Source organism: Mesoplodon bidens, assembly GCF_964165515.1.
Source record: "Mesoplodon bidens genome assembly, chromosome: 18".
In the NCBI taxonomy this organism is placed as follows: domain Eukaryota; kingdom Metazoa; phylum Chordata; class Mammalia; order Artiodactyla; family Ziphiidae; genus Mesoplodon; species Mesoplodon bidens.
The window spans coordinates 57,016,080-57,042,774 of record NC_138175.1 but is presented as its reverse complement, the minus strand read 5'-3'; the positions used below and the strand labels follow the sequence as shown (position 1 = coordinate 57,042,774).

At 54.4% G+C, this 26,695-nt stretch overlaps 2 protein-coding genes and 1 pseudogene across 3 annotated transcripts; 2 read left to right on the top strand and 1 right to left on the bottom strand.

Moving 5' to 3' along the window:
• Positions 1–126: 126 nt before the first annotated feature.
• Positions 127–11,843, top strand: MBOAT7 (membrane bound acylglycerophosphatidylinositol O-acyltransferase MBOAT7). Its single transcript, XM_081217424.1, has 8 exons — positions 127–403; positions 1,095–1,173; positions 1,275–1,404; positions 2,002–2,128; positions 4,031–4,190; positions 5,537–5,897; positions 7,676–7,852; positions 11,317–11,843. Exons 2-8 carry the CDS (start codon positions 1,098–1,100, stop codon positions 11,702–11,704), a joined length of 1,419 nt encoding a protein of 472 aa, XP_081073550.1. The 5' UTR covers positions 127–403; positions 1,095–1,097; the 3' UTR covers positions 11,705–11,843.
• A 525-nt stretch (positions 11,844–12,368) lies between these two features.
• On the top strand, positions 12,369–26,665 carry TMC4 (transmembrane channel like 4). The gene is made up of 15 exons (XM_081217429.1): positions 12,369–12,681; positions 13,213–13,426; positions 15,358–15,503; positions 15,651–15,883; positions 16,022–16,143; positions 22,690–22,837; positions 23,365–23,532; positions 23,765–23,928; positions 24,182–24,308; positions 24,588–24,685; positions 25,013–25,196; positions 25,568–25,698; positions 25,802–25,957; positions 26,196–26,274; positions 26,381–26,665. The coding sequence occupies exons 1-15, from the start codon at positions 12,384–12,386 to the stop codon at positions 26,447–26,449; spliced, it is 2,337 nt and encodes a 778-aa protein (XP_081073555.1). The 5' UTR covers positions 12,369–12,383; the 3' UTR covers positions 26,450–26,665.
• Positions 16,204–17,735, bottom strand: LOC308606492 (large ribosomal subunit protein uL22-like; annotated as a pseudogene). Its single transcript has 2 exons — positions 17,349–17,735; positions 16,204–17,236 (listed from the first exon to the last, which is right to left on the bottom strand). The product of its transcript is annotated as a large ribosomal subunit protein uL22-like (transcript).
• Positions 26,666–26,695: the final 30 nt, after the last annotated feature.

Sequence of the window (26,695 nt, the reverse complement as noted above, 5' to 3'; positions counted from 1 at the left end):
ACCTGAAGCGGAGGCTCCACCTCATTCCGAACGCTGAGCTCCAGGCCCCGCCTCTTTCCCAGGTTCGGTCGCTTCCCTCCGTGCCCGAAGCTTCTGGCCCCACCCCTTTCCGAGCCCGAAGCCCCGCCCCTTTGCGTGCTCGCAGCTCGGTAGAACGGAGTCCGTGTCCAGCTGCGGACTCGTGCTCCCTGCGCCCAGTCTGGGCTCCTTCCCTGCTCAGCCCGGAGCCTGCCGGGCGCTGCAACCCGGCCCCGGACCGCGCAGCCCAGCCGGCGCCCCCGGAAGAGGCTGGGGACGCGGGGGCGTGCTGGGCGGGGTAGGCGTGGCGGACCCGCGGTGGCCCGCGGGCCGGGACTGCTCGGCTGCTTCCTGCCCTGCGGGCGGCGCGTAGCCGCGGGCCCAGGTGGGTCCGCCACGCCTGGGCAGGGGTGCGGTGGGCGCGGAGTGCGGAGGCGCCCCGGAGATCGGGAGGGGTTTGGACAGTGTGGGGTCGCTGCGGATCGGCGGGCTGATGAGGTGCGGGGGCGGTGCCGGGAGCGCGGCCGAGCTCCCGGGTGGCGTAACCGCCTGTGGCTTTGCCCGGAGCGGATCTGACCCGCTCTTGGTGCGCCCAACAGGAGTGGGGCCCGCTCTCTGGGTTTCAAACGGGAGAAGGAACCGGAGCTCCGAAAGAGGTGGAGGCTGGAGGCCTGGGCTCCTCTGAGGCCCTCTCGGAGAAGGGCAGGGGGTCTGGAGAGCAGGGTTCTCAAAGAGGGAGAGGCTAGGGGATAAGAAGAGAGGAGCTGGATTGCTGGATACTCGAAGGAGGAGGGGGCCGGGAGGTTTGGATTCCTGGGTTCTCAAAGGAGAAGAGAGCTGGGGGCCTGCGTTCTCAAAAGAGGGGTTCTGTGGGTGGCTTCCTCTATCCTCGAAGGAGGAAGGGCCTGGAGGTCGGGGTTCCTGTGTTGTCAGAGGAGAGGAGCTGAGGGTAGGACTCCTGGATCCTCGACAACTGGGGACTGGGTCGGGGGGGTGGATCCTTGAGTCCTCTAAGGGGGAGGCGCTGGGGGCCCGGACTCCTGTGTTCTCACTGGGAACCTCTGCCCCTCCCCCAGAACATGTCACCCGAAGAATGGACATATCTAGTGGTTCTTCTTATCTCTGTCCCCATCGGCTTCCTCTTTAAGAAAGCTGGTGAGTCAGGTTCCCTCCCCAGTGGAAAATAAAGGGGTGTGTGTGCCCGGGCTGGGGACCCCTGGAAGGTTCCACGCTTATGCTGTGCCTTCTCCCTGCAGGACCTGGGCTGAAGAGATGGGGGGCAGCAGCTGTGGGCCTAGGGCTCACCTTGTTCACCTGCGGCCCCCACACTTTGCATTCTCTGATCACCATCCTTGGGACCTGGGCGCTCATTCAGGCCCAGCCCTGGTGAGGATTTGGTGGGGGGAGGAGGGGGAGATGGAGGGGGTGGAGGAAGCGACCTGTTTCCTCTTGGGGTCTTTTTCTGTTTCTGTCTCCATCTCCGGATGTCTCTTGTTTATCTCTAGATTCTCTGTCATTTGTCTGGTCTGTTTTTCTTCCTCTCCTGCCTTTTTCTGGGTCTTTGTTCCTGTGTGTTTGTCCTGGGCCTTTACATCCATGTCGTGGATTCAGGAGAGAGGAGGGCGTTACTAGTCTGCTGGCCCTGCCACCGTTGGTATTGGTTTTCTCTCTCTCTCTCTGTTTCTCCCTCCCTCTTTCTCCCTCCACCTCCCCTCTCTCCCTCTCCCTTCCTCCTCCCTCCCAGAAAAAATGGAGGATTGAAGGGTCTTCACCCTGAAGCCTCTCTTAACCCCCTTCTCATTTTCTTCTCTGTTGCTGTGCATTTCTGTGTGTCTGTTTCAGTCGTGCTCATTCCATACCCCCCGCCCCTCATTTTCTGTCTCTGAAGGTGGGGAGGTGGGGAAGGATTTGTAGCTGGAACCTAGGGGTGGCTGAGGCAAGATGTCCTGCACCCAGCACAGCACGCCTCTTGCCTTTGCCCAGCTCCTGCCACGCCCTGGCCCTAGCCTGGACCTTCTCATACCTGCTCTTCTTCCGCGCGCTCAGCCTGCTGGGCCTGCCCACTCCCACACCCTTCACCAATGCCGTCCAGCTGCTGCTGACACTGAAGGTCAGACTCCCCTCCAGCCCTCGCTGTGTGCCAGTTAACCACCCGCGATTTTACCTTCTCCTCCCAGCCACTCCTGTGGGAGGCAGAGGAAGGGGGCTGGTCTCTCCCACACACCCCGCCGGGGGCGGGGCTTCACCTCTCAGCTCTTCCCTGGGGTAAAGAAGTATCCAAAGTTATGTAACTGTGGGTGCCATGTGGTGGCTGAGCTAAAGTGCATCTTTGTAGCAAGCCATTTTGCAAAGGAGGACAACCAGCTCTGGGGAGGTAGCACTTAGTTAAGGACACAAAACCAGGACACCACGTCCACCTCTCCATGACCTGGGAAGATGGGTGAAAACAGATTCCCAGGCCCCACCCCCGGGAACGTAAAGTCGTGCGTTCCTACTATGTGCTACGTATTAGTGAACAGAACGGTCATGTGAGGTGGTGAACGAGGTCTCCTCAGCATCCTGTGTTCCCAGCGGGAGCTGGAGAAAGAGGCTTTCAGGACATAGGGGCCAGCATGTGTGGAAGGGAGCAGGCTGAGTCCCATCAGCAGTGGACCAGCCACATGGACCGTCCATCAGGAGAGGAAAAGAGCGCAGGCAGCCCAGGCCAAACCATGCAGGGTCTTGTTGGCTAAGGTGAGGGGGTCCTGACTTCTTCCTGTGGGGGCCCAAGACCCACTGCAAGAGGTGTTTTGATTTGTTGCCAGAAGAGGCAGCGTGACCAGATTTACAGGTTTAAACATGCTTCCTCCTGATGCTGAGCGAGTTGAAGCAGAAAGGGCAAGATGGGGTGACGTGGGACTCTCTTATCAAAGTCCAGCTGACAAACAGTGGCGGCTTGATGCAGGCCTGTGGGGAGGTCAGTCAGGGCCCCACCAGGAAGCCCAGCATTTATGAGAAATTGAGGGCGGGATGGGGAGAGGTCCTGGGCCCCAGGGCACGAGAGGAGGGGCAGGTAGTGAAGCCGGGAAGGAACAAGACTTGGGTAGAGCCCCCCAGTTCAAGAAGACCATCAAGGGTCATGGCCAACCCAAGGTGGTCTTATCAATACAAGGGAATAAAAACCCAAGCCTCACTCCTGCCTTCCTCCATCTCTGCCTGGGGCTCTGTGCCAACTAAACCCAGGGGGAAGCTGGAAGACACAGGCCTGTGGATGTTGAGCCGGCCTGGGGTCTGTGCGGAGAAGGGTAGAGAGCAGATCTGAAGAAGGAGCCCGAACATATTCAGCCCAGTGGTGGAGGCAAAGCGAGAGGGACAGATTCCAGAGACTTAGGGATTCGATTCGGGGAGGGAGGAAGGTTTCCAGCCTAAGCAATTAATTGGATGGTGGTGGTATTTGCTGACGGCAGAGACTAGAAGACGACCCAGTTTGGGGAGAGGCTAATACCGTGTTCCACCTTGGATGTGTTCAATTCGAGGTGCCTGGAAGATATCAAGTATTAATGACAAAAGGTAGCTTTTTTTTTTTTTTTTGATCTCGCCACACGGCTTGTGGGATCTTAGTTCCCCGACCAGGGATCATCAAACCTGGGCCCCAGCAGTGAAAGCGCCAAGTCCTAACCACTGGACTGCCAGGGAATTCCCTAGAGGCAGCTTGATGAACAGGCTTGGGGCTTGGAGGAGAAGTCCCACCGGGTTACACTGTGGGTGGTATCTAAAGTCATGAACTGCAGGAGAACCCAGAAAGATGGAACGCAGAGAAAAAGGACAGAGGGGCCCAGGAGTGAGCCCTGCGAGAGTCACCAAGGAGCCCTTACTCATGACTAGATGCCCAGAGCTGCCCGTGGAGTAGAGACTCAGCGCCCAGCTGCACGGGGCTGCAGCAGCTGTTGGCTGCCCAGAGAGGTAGTGAAAGGGAGGTGGGTGAGAGGAAGCCCGTGTCTGACCTGTCCTTCCCTACACCCCTTCCTCCCAGCTGGTGAGTCTGGCCAGTGAAGTACAGGACCTGCACGTGGCCCAGAGGAAGGAAATGGCCTCAGGCTTCAGCAAGGGGCCCAGCCTGGGGCTGCTGCCTGACGTTCCCTCTCTGATGGAGACGCTCAGCTACAGCTACTGCTACGTGGGAATCATGACAGGTGAGCGTGCCTGCCCCGCAGGCCTGCCTCCGCAGCTCTTCAACCTCTGTCTCCGTTCTCTGCCTGGAGTTTGGTGCCTGTTCCATGTTCCCACATTCCATTCCAGCATCTGCTGCTCTGAGGGTGAGCATCTATGCCCGAGTCCACGTCTGACTCTCCCCCTGGTCCCAGGGCCCCTCCAGAGTAGAGACAGACTGTTCTCAGCCTCAGTGACTCCTTGTAACTTTTTGGGAGCAAACAGGAGATAAAGGAGAAAGATCTACGTCACCCTAACGTTTCTGCTGCCCGGGCAACAAGCATTCACAGCTTATGATCCCATTTTTAGTTTCAGAAAATATTTTTCACTCATGTTGACCTCTTAGAAGGTGTTCGTTTTCATAGCAGCTGTATTGAGCTATGATTACCATATTCACCCACTGGTAACCACATCCAGCTTGCTGGGTTTTAGTCTGTTCACAGAGTTGTGCAACCGTCACTACCATGTAATTTCGTCACCTCGAAAAGAAACCCTGCACCCTTTAGCCGTCGTCTCCCCAACCTCCGTCTGCCCCCATTCCCTGGAAACCACTAATTGACTTTCTATCTCTCTATATTTGCCTATCCTGAACATTGATAAGTGGAATCATACAGTGTGTGGTCTTCTGTGACGTGTAAGACGTTTCACACTTCTGTTAACCCCATTGTGCTCCCTCCCTAGGCCAAGAACATTCTCCTCTTTTCCATCACTGTCCCTCTGCAGCCCCTCCCTGCTCAGTGGCCAGAGGGGTCTCGTGAAAAGGCAAAACGATAATCCAGCACTTCCCTGGTGGGAGAGCCTATACTGGTTTCCTAGCGCTTAGAACAAAACTCAAAGTCCTCATCAGGTCCCCCAGGGGTCCCGCCCCTGCCACCCTCTCATTTCTTCTCAGTCCACTCTTCCTCTGCACATGCACTGCTGCACTTCCTGTCACTCCTTTATACCCAGCTCACCCCCAACCCCATCCCTCCAGGTCCGGTCTGTCTGTCTCCATCTGTCTCCGTGTCTCCATCCCCTCATTCTCAGGCTCTGTGTCCCTTTCCATAAGTGTCTGTCCCTCTTTATTTCCTGCCGAGTCCCTTGTCCTCCCCTTTCTCCGCTTCCCTGTCCCTTTCTCTCTGGGTTTCATACCCCCACTCTCCTCTCTGCTTCCCTCTTTCTTCTCTCTCTCCTTCCCTCTCTCTTCTCTCTCTCCTTCCTCTCTTCCTGGTCCACCTCAGCTCCCGAATCTCTGGTCCATCTCCCCCTCCCCCAACCCCGCCCCGAGACTGGAGCTCGCCCCCCCACCAGGTGTACCGTGTCTGACCAGCTACCCTCCCTCCCGCCGCAGGCCCGTTCTTCCGCTACCGCACGTACCTGGACTGGCTGGAGCAGCCCTTCCCCGGGGCCGTGCCCAGCCTGCGGCCCCTGCTGCGGCGCGCCTGGCCGGCCCCGCTCTTCGGCCTGCTCTTCCTGCTCTCCTCCCACCTGTTCCCGCTGGAGGCCGTGCGTGAGGACGCCTTCTACGCCCGCCCGCTGCCCGCCCGCCTCTTCTACATGATCCCCGTCTTCTTCGCCTTCCGCATGCGCTTCTACGTGGCCTGGATTGCCGCCGAGTGCGGCTGCATTGCCGCCGGCTTCGGGGCCTACCCCGTGGCCGCCAAAGCCCGGGCCGGGGGCGGCCCCACCCTCCAATGCCCACCCCCCAGCAGGTCAGGCGGCGGGAGGGAGGTGTCCCAAGACCCAGCAGGCCCAATCACTGCGGGCTGGCCCTGCCCCTAGCAGGGAGGATAGCGGGGAGCAGGGGGGGGCAGGTCTCCCACCTGTTGTCAGCAGAGTGTCACCCTCAGCCACCACAGCCCGCCTTCCCCTGTCCTAAGGAAACAGTAGTCCTGATACGTACGGATTGCCCCCTGTTGCTAGCGCTTGTCCCCCCTTGGGATGGTGAATTGCTCTCTGTTGCTAGGAAAAGGAAGGTGTTACAGCAATCACACGCTGTCCCTCTGTTGCCGTGGAACCGACACCCCAGTAACCCAGTTGTCGCTGGTTGCTCAGGGTGCCATCGTTGGGCAGTGAGGAGTAGCCCTTTGTTGCTAGGGAGAACATTCCCTAGCAACAGCACTGCTGCTTCCTGCCAGAAAGCTGCTCTTTGTTGCTATGGAAACGGCATCCCCTAAACTGCCCCTTTGTTGGCTGGGAGCGAGCACGCCCCTCCCCGTGGGATGTCGTCACATAACAGCCTGCTGTTGCCCTCTTTTTCTACGGAAATGGCATCCTTGACCATGCTGTCCTCTAGCAGAGGGGACACCATTCCTAGCAATGCAGGTCGCCTTCCTACTGTTGCCCAGGAAATCCCCTGGTAACTGTCAATTAACCTTGTTGCTGGCGAAACTAGCCCCCTAGCTCCTTCATCACTAGATAAATCACACAGCTAGTAACTACAGACTCTCTTGTTGCTAAGGATATGTTGCTCCTGTGTTGCTAGGGAAATGGCACGCCTAGCAACCAGGAATGGCCTGTCCCTCTGTCCCCAGCGGTCATGGTCAGCTTTCAGGCTGGGGCTGGGAAAGCAGCCCTTTGATGTAAATTCTGAACTACTCCTCCTTACAAGGGTTGGGCAATCCCCTAATAGTCACAAACTGCCATTCCATTGCGGGGGAAGTGGCACCCCCCTGCAAATTTCTTGCCACTGCCATAGTAGAGGGTATCCCCCAGAAGATGTCAAGCAGGAATTGAAGGCTTTTCTAAACCTCTGGACCCCGCCCCTAATGGATGCCCCCCTTCCATTATCAGAAGCTGCCAACGGTTCAGGTGGGCCAAGGATATCCCCCACTGCTGGGGGGTGGTGTTGGCACCAGTGACCCAGGAACCACTGTATTACTGGAGGTGACCCTTTAGAACAATCCTGGGGACCAAGAGCCAGGAAAGGCCCTTTCAGGAAGCTTTTCTAAACATCCTAGGCCTTGTTGCTAAGGAATGCCCTTTCCATAGCAACAGAGACCATCAAGGTGTCAGGCGGGCCTAAAACATCTCCCTAGCAACCACGGACCACCTCATTGTTAGGGATGCTGCTTCCGTAACAACCGAAGTGTCCAGCAATTTAGAATGGACTGCTTGGAGGCTTCTCTGAAGATGCTGAGCTTGGTTGCTAAGGAATGGCCTTTCCCTAGCATCTGAGACCATTGGCAGGTCAGGTTGCTAAGGACTCATAGCTTAGCAACCGTGGCCCTTCCAGACTTTTCCTGGCTGTTACAGGGCCCCTTACCAAAGAGGAGAACCCTATTGCTGATGAACTGTGCACGTCCCAAAAATGCTCAGTCTGGGCTACCCTCCCCTGTTGCCCTAGCAAACGTGACAGCCAGAGAACTGTTGCCTGGCCAGGATCCCCTCCTTAGCATCCGGGGCTGGGACAGTAGCCAGAGTCAGGAGGGGGCCTGGCTGAGCTGCATGTCTGTCCCCCACCCTCATCCTCCACCCCCCCCCCCACCAGTCCGGAGAAAGCGGCTTCCACGGAGTACGACTATGAGACCATCCGCAACATCGATTGCTATGGCACAGACTTCTGCGTGCGCGTGCGGGATGGCATGCGGTACTGGAACATGACGGTGCAGTGGTGGCTGGCGCAGTACATCTACAAGAGCGCGCCCGCGCGCTCCTACGTCTTCAGGTAAGCCCAATCGTCTCGGAGGACGGCACGGAAGTACATCTCCCAGCTGCCCCTGGGGCCGCCTTCGGCTTCCCCCGCTGGGCCTCAACCCCTAAGGGTCATGGGAGTTGTAGTTTCTTGAGCCTTGCGCTGGCTGTTTTGCGTTATTCTGGGGTCAATTCTTCCTCCTCACTGGGCCTCCGTTTCTACCTCCTTAAAGTCAGCCCCGCTCCACAAACGCAGTGTACTGAGTCCTGTGGACTCAGTAGCTAGACCTTCCGGAATCTTAACACTGCCGGTTACTAAGAAACCTTAAGGAGTTAGTTGACCCCTGTTTCCTCAACTCTTAAATGGGGGTAATGCTGTTACCTGTTTCATAGGTTGATGTGAGGAATCAATGAGATAAAGTGTGAAATGCACTTAGTGTGAGGCCTGATTGGCTTGTATTATCCTTCACTCATCTGATATTTCTTGAGTGGAGACCTTCTGTAAAGATAAGATAAACTTAGGGCTTCCCTGGTGGCGCAGTGGTTGGGAGTCCGCCTGCCGATGCAGGGGACACGGGTTCGTGCCCCGGTCCGGGAAGATCCCACATGCCGCGGAGCGGCTGGGCCCGCGAACCGCAAATTAAAAAAAAAAAAAAAATTTGGATAGCAAGATAAACTTAACCTTTACAACCTTGGGAAGTAGGAGCTCTCATCAGCCCCATTTTAAAGATGAAGAGACCCAGGATCAGAGGTCTGATCTTAGAAAACCTGCCGAGTGTCACCAGATGAGGTCAGGATACATCATGACACGTTCTTATAATGAAGAAGTCAATCATGGTGCCTCTGGAGCTAGACTTCCCTGGGTGTGTGATCTGATTCATGATTTAAAGATCTGCTCCGACCTTGTGTGGGAATGGGCTAAGGTGGGGGAGGGGAGCAGGCCATAAAGCAGGGACTGGCCCGGTGGGCACTGATGGTATCCTAGAGTAGGGACCAGTGGCCTAGAAGTGGATGCATTTGAGAGGTGGAGGTGGGAAACAGCTCGATGCCCAGGTGATGGGTTGTGCGTGATGGCAGGGCGCAGAAGGGCTGTTACCTGAGGAGGGGAAACCGGGCAGAAGGATGTTTCAGGAGTGGGAAGGATGAGGAAGCTAGACTTGGGTTTAGTCTCCCTGACCTTGAGGTGACTGTTAGATTTCCAGCTGGGGTTGTTGGCTAGGCAGTTAGTTGTGTGATTCTGGTGCGTAATGCAAGGGTTGGTGTAAGAAGTGGACACTTGAGCGTCAGCAGGTGTGGATGGTACTTAAAGCTCTGGGGCTGAGCATCAGGTCAGAGCACAGAGCGCGCCAACGTTTAGACCAGGGATTCTCAATGGGGGGGAGCAATTGGGCGGCACCCCCAGGGGGCATTGGCAATGTCTGGAGACGCTTTTGTCGTAATGGGGGTGTGCCACGGGCATCTAGTGGGTGGAGGCCAGAGATGCTCCTAAACGATCTGCGCTGCATAGGACAGCACTCCACCTCCCCCCACCCCCCACCCCGAGAAATGATCCTGCCCCAGGTGTCTGTAGTGCCAAGATTGAGAAACCCTGGTGTAGACTAGGGACCAGGAGGAAGAGCCAGCACAGATGCAGCCAGTGACGTAGGAGGACAATCAGCAAAGTATTCATTCCCGGAAGGAAGCCAAGAGAAGTACGTGTTCCACGGAGGAGCGAGGAGGGGATTGCGTGTCTTCCGGGGCCAGGAGCTTCAGTGAGCGGAGTGGAGGGCTGAGGTGAGAGCTGGCTTGGAGCGGCTTCAGGAGAGGACGGAAGGGGGAGCCTAGACGATTCTTTGGAGAGTGTTCACTGTGGGGGGCGGGGGGGCAGCGAAGCAGGGAGAGAAGAGTAGGTGGCGGAACGGCCAAGAGCTCCGGTGTGCACACGTGGAGGTTACAGATGCCGGGCTTGCGCTGATGTGTGTCCTACCGTCGACTGCTTTGAGTTCTGCCGACCCAGAGCATTCTCTCTCCACCAGAGGTAGGAAAGGAAGAAAACAGTTTTGTGGACTTCCCCAGCGCTCCAGTGGTGAAGACTCCACGTTTCCATTGCCGGGGGCGTGGGTTCGATCCCTGCTCTGGGAACTATTATCCTGCATGCCTTGCGGCGTGGCCAAAAAATAGGAAAAAAAAACCCAGTTATTGAATAAGCATTAAACCAGATTTCGAGGCGTGGCGCCAGTAACCCACTGCTGAGATTACCAAGATGGAAAGAAAGCTCAGCCGTTTTTTTTTTTTTTTAACAGTTCATCCATCCATCCATTTTATTTTTATTTTTTTAATTGGGGTATAATTGATCTACAATGTTGTGTTAGTTTCAGGTGTACCGCAAAGTGAATCTGTTATACATATACATATATCCCCTCTTTTTTTAGCTTCTTTGCCCAAATAGGCCATTACAGAGTACTGAGTAGACTCCCCCATGCTATACAGTAGGTCCTTATTAGTCGTCTGGAAACCTCACCCTTTTTGTCTTCTCCATCGCCACTTAGAGCCCTTTACGTAGCGTGTTCTCAAGAGACACCATAACTGGTCCTCACGTCGGAGGACTCCACAAGCACTGTGCGTGCTCTCGTGTTCATCCCAGGTTCACCTGGTGATTGGGGTAGCCACCTGTGCTAGTTAAGTGTCTATATAAAGGAAGAATAAAACTCCTATCTCTATGACCGGCAGGTGTTTACAGCTGGGAGCTGGCACCTAGGGTAAACCCTCAGAGCTGCAGGGAGACAGGCTCTATCTCCCCCCACACCTAGGCTTCAGAAAGATGGCTCCCAGGCCCTCGAGAAGAACATTCCTGGACTGTAACACTTTCTAGAGGCCTGTTTTACCATTTCAAAGATTTCCATCTGTATCCAAAGGATAAGGGAAAGATGCTCAAACAGGTTTTTCAAGGAAATGGCCTAAGAAAAGAGAAGGAGGAAAAGATCTTCCCTGTTGGCAACAGGGAAAATTCAACCTTTTTATGGACCGTTACACCCTCCGCCCTCCCCCCCGCCCCCCCAGGAAAGGGTGGTCAGTGTCATTCTGTCATTAGGTTATCTTTGCACTTTTAACACCCTGATGTGCCAGAGGGAAAACTTGATGCCCACGGGCAGGAACTCAGGCCACAGTCCTTGGCAAAGCCTGCTCTGATTTGTGGGTTCTCTGTGGAAGTGGGGATCAGAGCCTCAATTTGTGGGTCTTCAAGGGATAGCATTTGGAGTCCTTAAGGAGAAGAGACCATGGCTGGAGATTTCTGAGTCTTCATGGATCATGATTTATATTCCTGGATCCTCAAAGAGGAAGTGGCTGGGGACTTGACTCCTGGGTCCTGAGGGAAATAGTGTTGGGAGGGGGTTTCTGAGAAGAGAGTAGAGAGTACCGGGTCTGAAGGAGGAGGGGCTGGGGGCCTGGACCCCCGGGTCTCAGGGAAGAGGGCAGGGGGCCTGCACTCCGGGTCCTGATTCCTAGCCCCTCCCCCAGGAGCGCCTGGACCATGTTACTGAGCGCCTACTGGCACGGCCTGCACCCTGGCTACTACCTGAGCTTCCTGACCATCCCGCTGTGCCTGGCAGCTGAGGGCCGGTTGGAGTCGGCCTTTCGGGGGCGGCTCAGCCCCAGGGGCCAGAAGGCCTGGGACTGGGTGCACTGGTTCCTGAAGATGCGGGCCTATGACTACATGTGCATGGGCTTTGTGCTGCTTTCGCTGGGCGAAACCCTGCGCTACTGGGCCTCCATCTACTTCTGCATCCACATCCTGGCCCTGGTGGCCCTCGGGCTGGGGCTGGCTCTAGGTGGGGGCAGCCCCAGCCGGCGGAAGACAGCGTCCCCCGCCACCAGCCTTGCCTCAGGAAAGCTTCGGGAGGAGTAAGCTGTCACGACACTCCCTCTGCCGTCGGTCCAGCTACCAAGCTTTTGCCTGGGAATTCTGTGAAGCATGCTCCTGTCTCCCTTCCCAGAAAGAGTCCTGAATGTGGCAAGGGCCCTGGAGAGGATTCCCGCCTCCCCAGCTCAGCACCGTGCCTGGAAAAGCCTCCGCCCTGAGGGCCCCAGATGATCAGTTTTCCCTCCTGTAAAAATCAAGATATGGTCCAGACAAGAATCTCCCTTTGTCCCTGCCCAGCGCCAGGTATTCAGAGAGAGCTGCGTTTTACCCCCAACAGCAGGGGCCGATGGGCGACATGGCTTCTTGGGCAAATTTCCCTTCTTTGGCTCCACAGTGTGGGGTTAGGAGCTTCAGGGCAGGCTCTGGGAGTGGGGGACCTCTTTCTGGTCGCTTCCACTCTTGTCTCATTAGACCAGTACGGAGTATAACCCTCCTGGAACTGAGAAGCTGAGGCGCAGATGTGCAGGCCTGTGGACTATGGTTCTCGTAGGTTCCATCTGAGCCACCGAAGGGTCCCAGCACTCCTGTCACCCTCTTGTCACCCTTTGACCTAAGAGGCTCAGAATGTGTAAATCTCTCCTAATAAAGTGTCACACCAAGACTCTATGTGGGAATGTCTGTGGGTGATCCATGGGGGGTACTTGCACCACTGCACCCCTCTGTGATGTCTACCACGCAGCCCCCACCCCCCACCCCCGGGAGCCACGCAGGCCTCTGTGGACCTCAGCTCCCAGCAGAGGCTCTGAGAGTTTACGGGAAGTGCCGGCTCTGTCCTCCGGGCCACCCGGCGGCCAGGTATGCCCCTGTCTCAGGCTCCTCCCTCACCTGGGGCAGTCCCTGCTCTGCTGGCCCTAGAGACGGAAACAGATCCGCGGCTGGGGCCATTGAAGAGAGCCCGATGTCGGAACCGGAGGCCTGGGCCTCCTCTGGGGGATGGCCGGCACCCCGGGAGGCCAGAACAGGTGGGGGAGCCCGAGGAAGGTCAGGTCCCACTCCCCTGGTTGGCAAAGTCCTGAGGGAGGCGGAGAACGGAGGTCCGCCTCCTGGGACCCCAGGGCCGAAGGGGGAGGGGCTTCAGCTCCCGGGTCTCTGGGGGAGAGGGGACCCAGAGGCTGGGACTTCTGGGTTCTGGGGAGGAGTCTGGAGACCCGGAGTCTTGGAGGAGGAGAGGGCTAGGGGCTGGAATATCTGAGGAATGGGAGGGGCCAGGATCACAACCTGAGTTAGACGGAAAAGGAGGTTGAGGAGCGGACTTCTCAGCCCTGGGGTAGGAGGGGCCTGGAGGGGCCACACTTGGGTGCTTGGCAGGGCTATGGGGCTGGTGTCTGGGACCGGGGATTCCAAACTTCCGGATCTGACGGGCGAGGGGCTGGGGGCCTGGACCCCTGGGTCTGAGGGCGGAGGGGCTGGGGGCCCGGACCCCTGGGTCTGAGGGAGGTGGGCTGGGGGCCTGGACGCCTGGACTCTCCCAGCCGCCTGTCCTCCTGCCCCAGGTCCATCGCTGTCCTCTGTGCTTAATGAGCTCCCCAGTGCTGCTACGCTTCGGTACCGAGGCCCTGGGGTGCTGCCCTGGGGGGCCCTGGAGGAGGAGGAGGAGGACGGACAGAGGAGTATCCAGTCCCTTGCAGAAGCCACACAAAAGGAACTGCAGGAGCCTGGCCCTTCCCGGGAACTGCCGTGGCCCATGCAGGCCAGACGGGCACACAGGTGAGGCCCACCTCCCACCTCCCAGCCAGGTGTGGCCCATCCTCCTACTTGCTGGAGGCTCCGTCTCCATTCCACTCTGTCCTTCTGTCGGTCCCTGCCTCTCTCAGAGCTGCCTCTGGGTTCCTTTCTCTCCTGTCTGTGCTTGTGCTTCTCTGATTCCAAGGGGTTCTGTCTCCGGGATTCTTTCTCCTCTCTCTCTCTCCCAAGTTCTCGTCTCTTGTGTCTGCTGTCCCTCCAAGGCTGTCTGCCTCTATTTCTCTGGGTGTCTGAGATCCGTCCGTTTTCTTTCCTCTCTGCTTTCTGTCTGTCTCTGCCTCCCCCTCTTCAAAGCCTATCACTCTTTCATTTCTTTCTTGCCTCTCTCCCGCTACATAATTTACAGTACCCAGTGAAAGCTGAAAATGCTGGGTCTGCTGTTCAACAATTATTACTCCTTTTAAGACGGCAACAGCACAGCATTCAAACGGCACAGCAGGTGGGACGCCCTTCCGAGAACGGGGTCCTGTGTGACTCTTCAGGGAGCCCTTGAAAACTGACCCTTTTCCTTACATAATCCTGACACCGATTCCGATATGTGGGGAATTTTCCCCACACCAAGCAACACTCTGACACTAGCTTGGTGTCCAACAATTCACCTCAATTCTGACGCTATCTACCTGGAGATATAACCTCATTAACATAAAAAAAGGCACTGTCACCACTTGGGAAATACGAGGGTTTAGGAACTGTGTGCCAGAAACAGGACAAAGACCAAATATATACTTCTTTTTTTAAAAGTTTTTTCCAGTTTTAGATACAGTTGACATACAGCATCGTGCAAGTTTAAGGTGTACAATGTGTTGATTTGATATACTTTTTTTTTTTTTTGCGGCACGCGGGCCTCTCACTGTTGTGGCCTCTTCCATTGTGGAGCACAGGCTCCGGACGCGCAGGCTCAGCGGCCATGGCTCACGGGCCCGGCCGCTCCGCGGCATGTGGGATCTTCCCGGACCGGGGCACGAACCCGCGTCCCCTGCATTGGCAGGCGGACGCCCAACCACTGCGCCACCAGGGAAGCCCTATACTTATATTGATATATTGCAAAACGATTACCCCAGTAGTGCTAGCTAACATCTCCATCGTGTCACATAATTACTATTTCTTTGCAGCGGTCAGAACATTGAATATCTACTCTCCTAGCAAGCTTCAAGTATACAACACAGTATTATGAGCTACAATCACCATGCTATACCTTAAATCCCCGGCATTCACTCATCTTATAATTGGAAGTTTGACCAACATCTCCATTTCCCTACCCCCAGCCCCTGGTAAACACCATCCTACGCTCTTTTGAGTTTGGTTTTTTTCTTTTTTTTTAATTTTTATTTATTTTTTTGAGTTCGGTTTTTTTAGATTCCACATGTGAGATCATCATACACTACCAAATATATATTTCTTATTATAAATCACAATATCACACCTACCTTCCTTTTTTCTTTCTTTTTTTTCATTTTTTACTTTATGATGGTATTTGCTGACAGAAAAGTGCATGAAACATCATGTAGAAACTTAAAAGAGTTTTCCCAAAGTGAGGGTCCAGGTAAACACCACCTAGGGCACCCCCCTTTCTTCTTCCCAGACTTTCACTGAGGATCATTCCTTGCTTTTCTTCATAGCTTTGCCACCTGTGTGTGTGGCCCTGAAGAGAAGAGTTTGACTGTGTTTGCTCTGTGCCTCTGTGTAAATCGAACCCTGCAGTCTGTATTTTCTGTCTGTCTTCCTATGCTGAGCATTAGGTGTGTTTCTTTTCATTGCTATGGAGTAACCCGTGTTAGGAATATATTTCAGCTAACTTCCTGGTTCAAGGATTGGGTTGTTTCTACATGTGGGTGGTTTCCATTTGGGGCCACTAGGCCCCTCCTTTTCTGTGTCTGACTCTGTTTCGCTCCCAGACAGAGCCTTGCCAGGAACCAAGTGGCTCAGGGCTCGGGGTCCAGGGCCGCCCACTGGACTCTTCTGCTTCGGAGGTCCAAGGAGAAGGTGCGGGAAGGCCTGCGCTCCGTGCAGCCCTGGGAGTGGACGCTGAAGAGGATTGGGGGTACGGTGGGCTTTGGTCTGGCATCTTGGGATGGGACTGGACTCCTGGGTCTGAGGGAGGAGGGGCTGGGGGCTGGACTCCCGGGTCTGTGGGAGGAGGGGTCTGGGACCAGAAAGGAGCCCGCGGCCTCTCTGCTGCCCCCTGCAGGCCAGTTTGGAGCTGGCACCGAGTCCTACTTCTCCCTGCTGCGCTTCCTGCTGCTTCTCAGCGTGCTGGCCTCCGTGCTTACAGCCTGCATGATTCTGCTGCCCACCTGGTTGGAAGGGACTCCCCCTGGTCCCCCTGCTCCTAACGCCTCCTCACCCTGCGGCTCCTACAGGCCCATCTCTCAGGGCCTGGTCTCCTTCTCCACCGATCTCTTCAATTTGCTCTCCGGACAGGTGCGTGCCTGGGTCCCTGGGAAGCCCCTGCTCTGAGCCCTAGTGCCCTCGGTGACCCCCGACCCTGATGGCCCAGCTCCCTCAACCCTGCCTCTACCCAGCCCCGTGGTGACCCCTGCCCTGTCTTTCCTTCCCCAGGGTTTTCTAGAATGGTCTCCTCTCTTCTATGGGTTCTACCCACCCCGCCCGCACCTGGCCATCACCTACCTGTGCTCCACCTTTGCCATTTACCTCCTCTACCTGCTTCTCATCCTGCACCGGTCAGTGACACCCCTACACCCAGGCCCCCCACACCATAGGGGAGTAGCAGTGATAGACCCCCCTCCTCCAGAATCCCGAGTCTTGCTCTGTGGTCCCTTTCTCTCCATTTGAGTTGCAATCGAATTTTAAAATGCTTCATGATTGCTGCAGGCCAGGGATAAAGATGAGAAGTTTCTCCCTCCTGTGACTTACAGTCTAGTGGGGAAGGTAAGGTATTAAGCAAGCAAATTAATTACATCTTTTCTGGAGGGGAGAATGCTAAACAAATGGAGGTGATTCATTCACTCATGCAACAGATATTTATTGAGCAGATACTATGGGCCGGGCATTGTTCTAGGCAGCTGGCAAAAAAGAACGAACAAACAAAAACCCAACCGAGTCTGGTCCTGGGGGAGCTGACATTGTAACAGGAGAGACGAGTGATAAGCAATAAGCCCTAATAAGTGGATTGCATGGCTTGTTAGAGGGTAATCCGGTACAAGCAGAGCAGGTGAGGGGGACTGACAGTGATACCGGGCCAGGTTGCTGCTGTTTTGTTTTGTTTTGTTTTCCCCGCACCACACAGCTTGTGGGATCTTAGTTCCCTGACCAGGGATTGAACCCGGGCCCCAGCAGTGAAAGTATTGAGTCCTAACCACTGGACCGCCAGGGAACTCCCCAGGCTGCTGGGGGTGTTTTGTTTTTACTTTTTTGTGTGTTTATTTTTTGCAGCATTTATTCCAGACCATAAGTTTTTGTTTCTTCAGTGTCTTCTGGGACAGCTTTTTCTTCTGGGCAACCTCCTCTTCTGGTTTAGGAACAATTTTCAGTAAGGATCATCTCAATGTGGCAGGGAGAACTCATATATGGGTTGATCCGACCCTGAGCTCTGTAAGTTCTGCGCCGCATCTTGGGGGCTTTGTTCACCTGGATGTGCTCAGTGACCAGAGAATCTACATCTAAGCCCTTAAGTTCAGCATTACTCTCTGCATTTTTGAGCGTGTGCAGTGAAAATTCAGCACTCTTTTTGGGTCACCGACCCTGCGTCCAGCCCCACTGTTTGGACTGGGCACACCTACCAACTCCACCATTGTAACGACGGAATGGCACACACTGCTTTTTTTGTGTTTTTCTTTAAGCATCTTTATTGGAGTATAATTGCTTTACAATGTTGTTTTAGTTTCTGTTGTATAACAAAGTGAATCAGCATCATCAAAAAATCCACATAGCTTCTTTAAAGTGACATCCTTCAGATACTTGGCGGCTTTTCGGATATGCATACCCTTAATGGCCTGGGCAGTTTCACGAGTGTTCTTAAAGTGAACACAAAGATTTGAACCTCTTGACTTGCATGATTTTGTGGCGTTTCTGGGTCAAGTGAATAGCGAACCATTTTTAGAGGTCACCTCAGGCCACTTACCGGAAAAAGGCCAGGCTGCTGTTTTTTGTGTGTGTGTTTTGTTGTTGTTGTTTTTATTTATTTTTGGCTGCGCTGGGTCTTCGCTGCTGCGCGCCGGCTCCCTCTAGCTGCGGCGAGCGGGGGCTACTCTTTGTTGTTGCGCGCAGGCTTCTCATTGCGGTGCTTCTCTTGTTGCAGAGCACGGGCTCTAGGCACGCGGGCTTCAGTAGTTGTGGCTCATGGGCTGAGTAGTTGTGGCTTGTGGGCTAAGTAGTTGTGGCGCACGGGCTTAGTTGCTCCGCAGCATGTAGGATCTTCCCGGACCAGGGCTCGAACCCGTGTCCCCTGCATTGGCAGGCGGATTCTTAACCACTGCACCACCAGGGAGGCCCCCAGGCTGCTGTTTTAATGGGGCGTCTGGGAAGCTTCATTGAGGACATGGTGTTTAAGCAAAGACATTGAGAAAGTGAGGGATTTGGTCACTCAGATACCTGGGGAAAGGTATTCCAGGCAGAGGGCGCAGCTGGAGCGAGGCAGGAGCAGGGCTGGCGTGTTTCAAGGTGCACAAGGAGGCCTGTGGGGCTGGATCACAGAGAGGCGGGGGGCGAGCAGAGAGCGGGGAGCAGTAGGGGATGGGCCCACATTCCGTAAAGAATTGGGATTGTTTCTGAGATGGGACTCATTGCAGGTGCCTGAGCGGATCACCCTGATCTGATTTAGGTTTTAAAAGAAAAGAATCTGTGGCGCTATGGAAGACAGGGGAGCTGGGGAGAGGGAAAGGGAGGGAGAGAGCTTAAGGGCAAGGCAGCAGCAAGTCGAATAGTTACGAGATTATTGCAATCAATTGCAAAAATCACCAAGAGAGGTGGCTTGGACCAGGGTGGTGACAAGTGGTCAGTTTTGGGTTTAGTTTTTTTTTTTTCCCCCCGGCTTTATTGAGATATAATTGACACATAACATTGTGTAGGTTGATGGCATACACTGTGTTGATTTGATGCCTTTATATATTGCAATATGATTACCACCATAGGTTAGCTAACACCTCCATCAAGTCAGTTACCATTTCTTTTTTTGGCGAGAACACTTAAGATCTACTTTCTTAGCAACTTTCAAGTATATAATGCAGCACTGTTAACAACAGGCAGAATATTGTACATTAGATCCCCAGAACTTACTCATTTTATAACTGGATGTTGGTACCCTTTGACCCACATCTCCCCAGTTCCTGCACCCCCCGCCCCAGCCCTGGTAACTACTGTTCTAATCTGTTTCTATGTGTTTGGCTTTTTTAGGTTCCACATATAAGTGATATCTCATACAGTATTTGTCTTTCTCTGTCTGACTTATCTCACTTAGCGTAATGCCCTCAAGGTCCATCCCTGTTGTCTCAAATGGCAAGATTTCCTTTTTTTTCATGGCTGAGTAATATTCCATTGTGTATATATATAAAATATATCATCTGTTGACAGACACTTAGGTTGTTCCATATCTTGACTACTGTGAATGATGCTGCAGTGAACGTGCAGGGGCAGATATCACTTTGAGATCCTGTTTTCATTCTCTTTGGATAAATACCCAGAAGTGGGATTTCTGGATCACATGGTGGTTGTTTTTAATTTTTTTGAGGAAACTCCATACTGTTTTCCTTAGTGTCTGAATCAATTTACATTCCCGTTATCAGTGCACAAGGCACAAGGGTTCCTGTTTTTCCACATCCTCTCCAACATCCGCTATCTTTTACCTTCTTGGTGACAGCCTTTCTTTCTTTTTTAAAAAATAATTAATTAATTAATTAATGTTTTATTTTTGGCTGCGTTGGGTCTTCGTTGCTGCATGCGGGCTTTCTCTAGTTGCGGTGAGCGGGGGCTACTCTTCGTTGCAGTGCGCAGGCTTCTCATTGCGGTGGTTTCTCTTGTTGCGGAGCACGGGCTCTAGGCACGCAAGCTTCAGTAGTTGTGGCGCACGGGCTCAGCACTTGTGGTGCGCAGGCTTAGTTGCTCCATGGGATCTTCCTGGACCAGGGCTCGAACCCGTGTCCCCTGCATTGGTAGGCGGATTCTTAAGCACTGCGCCACCAGGGAAGTCCGGCAACAGTCTTTCTGTCGGGTGTGTGGTGATAGCCCATGATTTTGATTTGCATTTCCCGGATGATTAGTGACGTTGAGCACCTTTTTATATACCTGTCGGCCATCTGCTTGTCTTTGAAAAAATGTCTATTCAATTGCTCTGCCCATTTTTTAATTGGGTTGTTTGGTTGGTTGGTGTTTTGTTTTGTTTTGGTTTTTTGCTATTAAGCTCTATGAATTCTTTCTATATTTTAGATATTAACCCTTTATCAGATAGATGATGTAGGTTGCCTCTCCCTTTTTGGGATTGTTTCGTTTGCTGTGTATAAGCTTCTTAGTAGCCCCACTGATTAATTTTTCCTTTGATTACTTGTGCTTTTGGAGTCACATCCAAAAGAACGTTGCTCAGACCAACGTCAAGGAGACTTTCTTCTGTTTTCTTCTAGGAGTTTTTCAGTTTCAGGTCTTATGCTTAAGTATTAAATCCGTTTAGAGTTAATTTTTGTGAATGGTTTAAGGTTGGGGTCTAACGTCAGTCTTCTGCATGTGGATATCCAGTTTTCCCAACACCATTTACTGAAGAGACTATCCTTTCCCCACTGAGTATGTGGGCTTCCTTGTCAAATATTAGTTGACCATATATATTTCTCATTAAAAATAAAAAGTCACAGGGAATTCCTTGGTGGTCCAGTGGTTAGGACGCTGTGCTTTCATTGCTGGGGCCTGGGTTCAATCCCTGGTTGGGGAACTAAGATCCTGAAAGCTGCGTGGCATGACAAAACACACACACACACACACACACACACAGAAAAATGGACAAACCAAAGTATAGATCTTGGTACATTTCCCATCCACATCAAGAAACAGAACATGACTAGCTTCCAGAAGTTCCTCAATATCTCTTCAGTTTACTACATACCACCCTGCCCAACCACCATTGTTTCTATTGACACTATAGCTTGCTTTTGGCCCGTTTGTTCTTTATATAAAGGGAGACTGTATATATGTTGAGAGGAAAGCCCACAGGATTCTCTAATAATTGCACGTGGGGTGTGGTGAATGATGGAGAATGACTCCAGGTGTTTGCTGTCGGTGGAGATGGGGAGGGCTGTAGAAAGAACAGGTTTTGTCAGGGAATATCCGGGGTGCAGTTCTGGACCAGTTGATTCTGGGATGCCTTTTGGACTGGTGAGGGAATATTGCGTAGGCAGTTCATACGTGGGTTCTGCAGAGGAGTCTGGACTGAAGTTACAAACCTGAGATTCACTGGCATTCAGGCAAGCCTGGGAGATCCCCAAGGGAAGGGACTAGGATCAAGAAAGAAACCAAGAACTTAAAAAAAAAAAAAAAAAAAGGAGTGTTTCCTAAATGCCAGGCACCTTGACAGGGCCCAGGAACACCAGATGGGGGTCCCCCTACCTTTGTACAGCTTACAGTCGAGTAGGGGAGATAAATTTCGAGATAAGACTGTTAAATAAACAAGCAAGTCAGCAATTTGAGTTTGGGAGCTGTACTATATAGAAAACAAATGGGATAGAGCGTAGAGCAGGGATCAGCACAATTTTTTTTTTCTGTTAAAAAAAAATGAAGGCCAGGGCTTCCCTGGTGGCGCAGTGGTTGAGAGTCCGCCTGCCGATGCAGGGGACACGGGTTCGTGCCCCGGTCCGGGAAGATCCCACATGCCGCGGAGCAGCTGGGCCCGTGAGCCATGGCCGCTGAGCCTGTGCGTCCGGAGCCTGTGCTCCGTAACGGGAGAGGCCACAACAGTGAGAGGCCCTCAAAAAAAAAAAAAAAAATGAAGGCCAGGTAGGAATTATTTTCATCTTTGCAGGCCATGTGGTCTCTGTCTCAACTAGAGTCTGCTGGGCAAAAGCAGCTGTGGACAGTAAGAAAATGAGTGGGTGTGTCTGTGTGCCAATCAAACTTTATTTACAAAAACAGGATTTGGTCCCAGGGCCGTAGTTTGCTGCCCCCGTGTGATAGAGAATAATGGGTGGGGACCCTCATTAGATGGAGTGGTCAGTAAAGAACTCTCTGAGGAAGTGACCTGTAGAGGAAGACAGGAATGGTGGGAGGGAGCCAGCCAGGTGAACAGACAAGACACCAGCATTGCAGACAGAGGGGACTGTGAGTGCAAAGGCCCTGTGGTGGAAAGAGGTTGGGAAATGAAAGGCGAGGAGGAGGCGGGCGGGGGGGACAGGATTTGAGCTTGGAGAAGTAGGTGGGGGCCAGATCAGGGGGGCTATGCTATGAAGGAGCCTAGGACTCAAGAACAAAGAGAAGCTGTGACTTCCCTAGTGGTCCAGTGGTTAAGACTCTGCGCTTCCACCGCAGGGGGCGCGGGTTCCATCCCTGGCCGGGGAACTAAGATCCCACATGCTGCAGGGCACAGCCGAAAGACTTTAAAAAAACAACCAAAAAACAAAAAGAAGCTGCGGAATAGGTTTTAAGTGGGAATGCCATCGGATCCGCATAGAAGGAAGGCTCTACTAGCTCGGGAGCGGAGACCGGGCCCAGGTGTTAGCAGGGAGAGCGGGTGGGAGGCCTCTGGGCCCACGTGAGAGGTGAGGGGGGCCAGCGCCGGGGCGGCGAAGGTGGATGTGGAGTCTTCCTGCTCAGTTTTCTGTTTCTTTCCTTTTCTCTGGTTTTCTATCCCTCCCTGGGTCTTTGTCCTCCTCTCTCCAGTCTCTTTACCTGCCCCCTCCTTTTCTGAGTCTCTGACCACCCCCCCCCGCCTTTCTCCATCTCTTTTTCTCTGAGTCTTTGTCCCCTTTTCTTGGAATCTCTGCCCCCCTTTGGGGGTCTCAGTCTTCCCTCTAAATCTCTCTCTCCCCAGGGTCTCTGTTCTCTTCTCTCTGGAGAGCTGTCTTTATCTTAGGTTTCTGTCTTTTCTTTTTGGGTGTCTGGCCTCCTCTGGGCCTCTCTGAATCTCTTTCTTGGGCTTTGGCAACAATGACTGTATGTGTCTCCACCAGGTAGCAGCTCAAATGCCCAAGGTCTTAGAGTTCATTTTCCCTGTTGGCCCCAGAAAGGGAGAGGGGTATCCCCCTTGCTTGTGGCTGTCCTGCTACGCCCCGTCTCTCGGATCTCCCCTCTCTTAGCTCGGTGTCTGGGCTGAAGCAGACGCTGCTGGCTGAGTCAGGGGCCATGACCAGCTACAGCCACCGGGTGTTCGCTGCCTGGGACTTTGGCCTCAGCGGGGAGGTCCACGTGCGGCTGCGCCAGCGCAACATCCTATTTGAGTTGCAGGTGCGCTTAGGGGTGGGGGGCCTACAACCAGATGTCACCCGAGGGGGCGGGGTTGAGAGAATGGGCGGGGCCTAGACCAGGGACCGGGCCTCCAGTGAGATGCTGGGCGGAGCTTTCTTCTAAGGAGGCGGGCCTTGGGGATAGGGGCCAAGGCCACTACAGGGATGCCTGAAGTCAAAGGGTACAGGAAAAAGCTAGCAGCAGGAAAGGGGCGGTACCTAAAGCTCCTCGGTTCAAAGTTAAGAGAAGGGTGTGGCCAGAAAGGGCTTGATAAAGTAGAACTGTAACTCCAAAACACCAGGCATGAGTGCTGGGCGGGTCCTGGGAGGAGCTGGACGTGTTGGGCGGGGCCTTGGGGGCGGAGCCAGATCTCAATTGTCACCTGGAGGGCCCTGGATGGGCTGAGATAAGGATTATAGATGTTCTTGGAGGGGTGGTGCTGCATCGGTTCACGTTGAGCCTGGGCTCTGGACCACAGGCTGCACCTAGGGTAATGGAACCCAAGTGGATGTCTCTTCCGGCCTTAGGTGGAGCTGGAGGAAGCAGCGGTGCGGCGCCAGGCTGCGGTGCGGACGCTGGGCCAACAAGCCAGGGTGTGGTCGGTGCGGGTGCTGCTCCACGTGGTGGTGTTGGCACTCCTGGGGGCAGCCTCCTACGGCGTCTACTGGGCTACAGGGGCCACTGTGAAGCTGCAGGTGTGGAGGACCCCGGGGGAGGAAAGGGCCTGGAACCTACATTTCCAGGGGTGGAGGAGGCTGAGGCCTATGATTCCTGGAATCTCAGAGAGGAGGGGTTGGTGTGTGTGGGGGGATTATGTTTGGACTTTGGACTTCACGGTGATGAAGGAGGAAGAGGCTGGGGGAGGATGTTAAGCAGGGCTCCTGCAGGACCCCAGAGCCTCTTCTCTTGGTCCACCCTCCCTCCTAGGAGGATTCTAATGTCCAGAGAATGCCACTGCTGAAGCTCCTGGTGGATTACCTTCCGTCCATCTTCATCTCCGGGGTCAACTTCGTGCTGCCACTGGTGTTCAAGCTCATTGCCCCACTGGAGGGCTACACCAGGAGCCACCAGATCGTTCTTATCCTGTTCAGGTTCTGGACTCCTGGGGTGGGCCGGGGATGATGGTGGGGCTGGTCGGGGGACATTGGTTGTAGCAAATAAATCGTCAGGATATGGGATCCAGTGGGATCTGGATTCAAATCCCGACTCTTCCTGTCACTGAGCCTCAGTTTTCTTCATCTGGGAAATGGGGAGAATTGTGAGCACGCTCCACACAGGACGGTCCAGGCACGTGTCGGGCACTCGGTCAGTGCTGATTCCCTTTCTCTCTCTCCCCCTTGCCAGGACAATGATTCTCCGCCTGGCCTCCCTGCCGCTCCTGCTCATCTCTCTCTGGAATCAGATCACTTGCGGGGGAGATGCGGACGCTGAGGAGTGCAAAACCTGTGGCTACAATTACAAAGAACTTCCGGTGAGGATGAGGGGTGGGGTGGGGGGGACGGACTCCTGGGTCCTTGAAGGAAAGGAGGAGCCCGGTGGGTCCGGACCCCTGGCTTGGGAGGAAAGGGGAGCTTGGGGTGCTAGAATACCTTCCCCTTGAGGACAGGGCTATGGATTAAAAAAAAAAACTAAAGACCCCCCAGAGAAAGTATTGATAGAATCTCATATGCTTGCAGTTTGGAGACTCAGACGTTCGGGTCTACAGGTGTCTGGGTCCTGAGGTCTTTATGACCTGTTCTTCCTTCCTCAGTGCTGGGAGACTCGCCTGGGACAGGAGATGTACAAACTCCTGCTGTTTGATCTCCTGACCGGCCTGGCAGTCACGCTGCTCATCCAGTTTCCTCGGAAGTGAGAGTCCCGCCCCTTGCTGTGGCCCCGCCCCGCACCCAGTTTTCTCGTTCCCCCCGCCCCTTTCTAGCCCTGCCTCTGGCTGCCCTGTCCGCAGACCCCGCCCCTCCACGAGTTTGGTAGTCACGTCCCTGTGGCCCTGTCCCTACTGCCATGATTACCTCTACGCCTCAAGCCCCGCTCTCTAGACACACCCCCTCCAGAACCTTGAAGGCTCCGCCCCACCCCCAGATATGCTCACTTCCGATTGGTGGGCGGGACGGTGAAGGCGGGGAAACCCGTGGCCGGCCTGCCTCTGATTCGGCCCGGCCTCACCCCGCCCCTCAGGCTGCTCTGTGGCCTCTGTCCCGGGGCGCTGGGTCGTTTTGCGGGGACCCTGGAGTTCCGGGTGCCTGACGAAGTGCTGCGGCTCATCTACGCACAGACAGTGGTCTGGGTGGGGAGTTTTTTCTGCCCTTTACTGCCTTTGCTCAACACGGCCAAGTTCCTGCTGCTTTTCTATTTGAAGAAGGTGAGGGGTGGGGAGCACCCTTGGGTCTGAAGCGGGAGGTATTGGGGCTTGGGCTTCTGGGTCCTGGGGGGAGGAGGGGACTGAGGGATGTGACTACTGGGTCCTGGCGGGGAAGGATGCCAGGGTCGTGGACTACTAGATCCTGACGGAGGATGGTTCTGGAGGACAGACTCCTGGATGTGGGAGAAGGAGGGGTCCAGAGCATCCCAACCTTTAGGTCTGAGGGAAGGGGGACCCGGACTCCTGTGTCTGATAGTGGAAAAGAACTGGGGCTCCTGGATCCTGACTGAGGAGCGGAGGCCAGGGACCAGGGCTCCTGGATGGTGGAGAAGGAGAATCTGGGGCTCAGATTCCCTCATCCCCCCCACCAGATCACCCTCTTCTCCACCTGCTCCCCGGCCTCCCGCACCTTTCGGGCCTCCACTGTGAACTTCTTCTTCCCCCTGGTCCTTCTCCTGAGTCTGGCCATCTCCACCGTTCCTGTGCTTTACAGCATCTTCCTGTAAGTGTGAGAGGCACCTGCCTCTCTCTCCCTCCCTCCTTCCTCCTTTCTCCAGGGTTCTGACTTTTGGCCATCCTTGAGCTCTGCCTGTCTCTGACTTCAGGATCCCACCTTCTAAGCTGTGTGGTCCATTCCGGGGGCAGTCGTCCATCTGGGCCGAGATCCCCAAGTCTATTTCCAAGCTCCCTCAGACTGCCCAGAAATTTCTCTTCTTCCTGGGGACCCAGGCTTTTGCTGTGCCCCTTCTGCTGATCTCCAGGTGAGAGCCCTAGACTCCTGGGTCTGAGTTTGAATGTCTGACCTGGGGTCCCGCTGCCTGCTTCCAAGAGAGAAGGGGGCTGGGGGCCCAGACTCTTGGGTCTGAGGAAAGGAGGGGGCTGGGATACTAGACTTCTTGAGTCTGAAGGAGGAGGTCCAGACTCCTGATTACTGAAGAGCCCTATGTTGAAGATATTCTAAGGGCGTTTGAGGAGTAGCTTCCATTCCGTCTCTTCTAGCATCCTGATGACGTATACCGTGGCCCTGGCTAACTCATATGGACGCCTCATCTCTGAACTCAAACGCCAGAGAGAGACGGTGAGCCAGGCCCGGTCCCTGGGAAGGGGTCCTGGGGAATATGGAAAGGACCACGGGTGGAGAGAAGATCTGTCTCATCTCCACCTCTCTTTACCCTTTACCTCAGGAGGCGCAGAATAAAGTCTTCCTGGCACGGCGCGCTGTGGCGCTGAGCTCGGCCAACAGAGCTCTTTGACCTGTCCAGCCTGGCTCAGTGTGACGTCCCACTTTCAGACCCAGACCTGCCCTCAGATCCTTTGTAAGCCTCGGCCACATCATTTGGAAAATAAGCGAACTGGAGAAGACCCCATGTTTTTCCAGCCCTGGGATTCACTTTTAAGTCCCTGACTCTCCAGTGAACCTCTTTCTAGTACCAATAAACACAGCGGAGGCTGCTAAGCACTTTTTGAAACTCGCGTCCAGAAGGCGGGGCAAGGCATCA